Source organism: Marmota flaviventris, chromosome 13 (assembly GCF_047511675.1).
Source record: "Marmota flaviventris isolate mMarFla1 chromosome 13, mMarFla1.hap1, whole genome shotgun sequence".
Taxonomy (NCBI): Eukaryota; Metazoa; Chordata; class Mammalia; order Rodentia; family Sciuridae; genus Marmota; species Marmota flaviventris.
The window spans coordinates 56,004,988-56,006,974 of NC_092510.1; the positions used below are offsets into that span (position 1 = coordinate 56,004,988).

At 38.9% G+C, this 1,987-nt stretch overlaps 1 protein-coding gene across 1 annotated transcript; it reads right to left on the bottom strand.

Annotated features, from left to right (window-relative positions):
• Positions 1–353: 353 nt before the first annotated feature.
• LOC114089150 (interferon beta-like) lies at positions 354–917 on the bottom strand. The gene has a single exon (XM_027930869.2). The coding sequence runs from the start codon at positions 915–917 to the stop codon at positions 354–356; it is 564 nt and encodes a 187-aa protein (XP_027786670.2).
• Between the last annotated feature and the right edge of the window lie 1,070 nt (positions 918–1,987).

Here is a 1,987-nt window from a genome sequence, read left to right on the forward strand (position 1 = left end):
AAATGTCAGGATTTTAAATTCTGGCATAAGCTAGAAACTCTACTACTTTGCAGGCACATTTTACAAAGAGCATCTAAGAGGGGCTCTGACTATGTGAACATAGGGGTTTTATAAATCAAGTTGAAATTGAAACTGCCACACGGATTTTGCATCTTAAATAATTTATTTTCCAACATAAATATTTAAATAAAGATTAAAAATAACTTAATTCATAAATTAATTTAAAAAGTTAAAAACGTCTATTGTCTTTTCAAAGGCACCCCATTTGCTGTCAGTCACTTAATGAGCCTCTGCTGGTTGAAGAATGTCTGATCTCATCGTCTGGTCCAGATGTGGTGCCTACTGGGCCATCTTCAGTTTTGGAATTTGTCTGTAAGTCTGTTAATGAAGGAGAAGTTCCAGTAGAGTTCCTCTCTGACGACTGTCCAGGCACAGCTGTTGTACTCCTTGGCCTCCAGGTACATCCGGATCCTCACATAGTAACTCTTCAGGCGCAAGATAATCATGGAGTATGCCTGTCTTTTGTTTTCCTCCCCCAGTTTCTCTACCACCGTTGTGTTCAGGAGGACCATCTGCTGATGGAGTTCATGAAGGAGGTCTGTGACAATGGTGTTATTCCAGTCAGGATTATAGTAGCCTTTTTTGAATACATGAAAGATGTCCTTGAGCATCTCATAGATGACAAAGGCAGCCTGCGCCTTCTGGAACTGCTGTGGATGTTTGATCTCCTTGGGGATCTTGAAGTCCATCCTGTCACTGAGGCAGTCTGCAGGCCTTTCATTCAACTGCTCTAGGAGCTTCTGACATTCCACACTGCTGTTGAACTGTTGGAGTCGAAGCAGGTTGTAACTTAGGGAAAGAGCTGTGGTGGAGAAGCACAACAGGAGAGCCGGTTGGAGGATGCACCTGTTGTTCATGATGACAACCAGAACAGCGCTGCCTACAATCTATGCAAGTTTGCACAGACTGCAAAGGTCTGCAATGTGAATGTCCTGGCTCCATGGGGATGGGCTATTTATATGGGATGGTCCTCTCTGTTTCAGAGGAGTTTCCCACTTTCAGTTCTCCCTTTCGTTTTTACTATGTCACTTTCTTCTTATTGCATTCTTAAGAGTTTTTAAAACCCTATTTATTTAAACTCCTGATTACTCTATATAATGTACATTAGGGGAAATATATACAAACTGTGAGAATTTCTAATATTGTGTAGTTTCAGTAATTTTTCAAGGAAAGGATAAGAAGGGACTTGAGAGGAAACAAAGAAGCCCCAAATAGCCAGGAGGTATTAACTGAAAAGCCACTCATAGAACAGCAGCTGGATTTGGGGTTTTGCCTACTGCAATGGTAGGTTCGTGTGAGAGGGTCTGGGGGAGTTCTGAGAGACCTTGGAATAGTGCAGGGAAGAGAAAGTTTCAAACCAACTGTGTCTGAAATAGTGACATGTCTTCCATTTTGTTGGCTTACATCCTTGCTCTTGAAGTTGTTAGCCACCATGTGAGTTGTCTGACTGCCCTGAGACTACTGTACTGTAGGAAAGCCCAAACTAGCTCAGAGGAGGCCAGGTGGAACTTGGCAAGATAATTTAAATGTTTCAGCAATGGAATCCCTTTAATTTGCAATATTATGACTAGAAATTTACCTATGGCTGTCCCTGCAGAAATGTGTGTGAGTGTATAACACACATAATATCTGTAAATGCCCATTGCAGCAACATCATAATCAAAAATACAAATACTTATCAGGAGAAAAGTGGCTAAGTAATATCATAGTACAGACGAAATGCAATATTCTTGCATATTAAAAGGGAAACAGCTGATATAAACCTATGTTACAAATGCTTAATGAAATGAATATAATATATGAAATATATATTACACTCATTAATATATAACATAAAATAAATAGATAATATGAAATATATAATATCAGTAAAATGTAATACATATCATATAGTATAATGAGTATCATAATGATTGTATATTATAGA

What these genes read in the sequence shown, in the direction of transcription:
- LOC114089150 (XM_027930869.2), bottom strand. Translation starts at nt 917, where the DNA reads ATGAACAACAGGTGCATCCTCCAACCGGCTCTCCTGTTGTGCTTCTCC.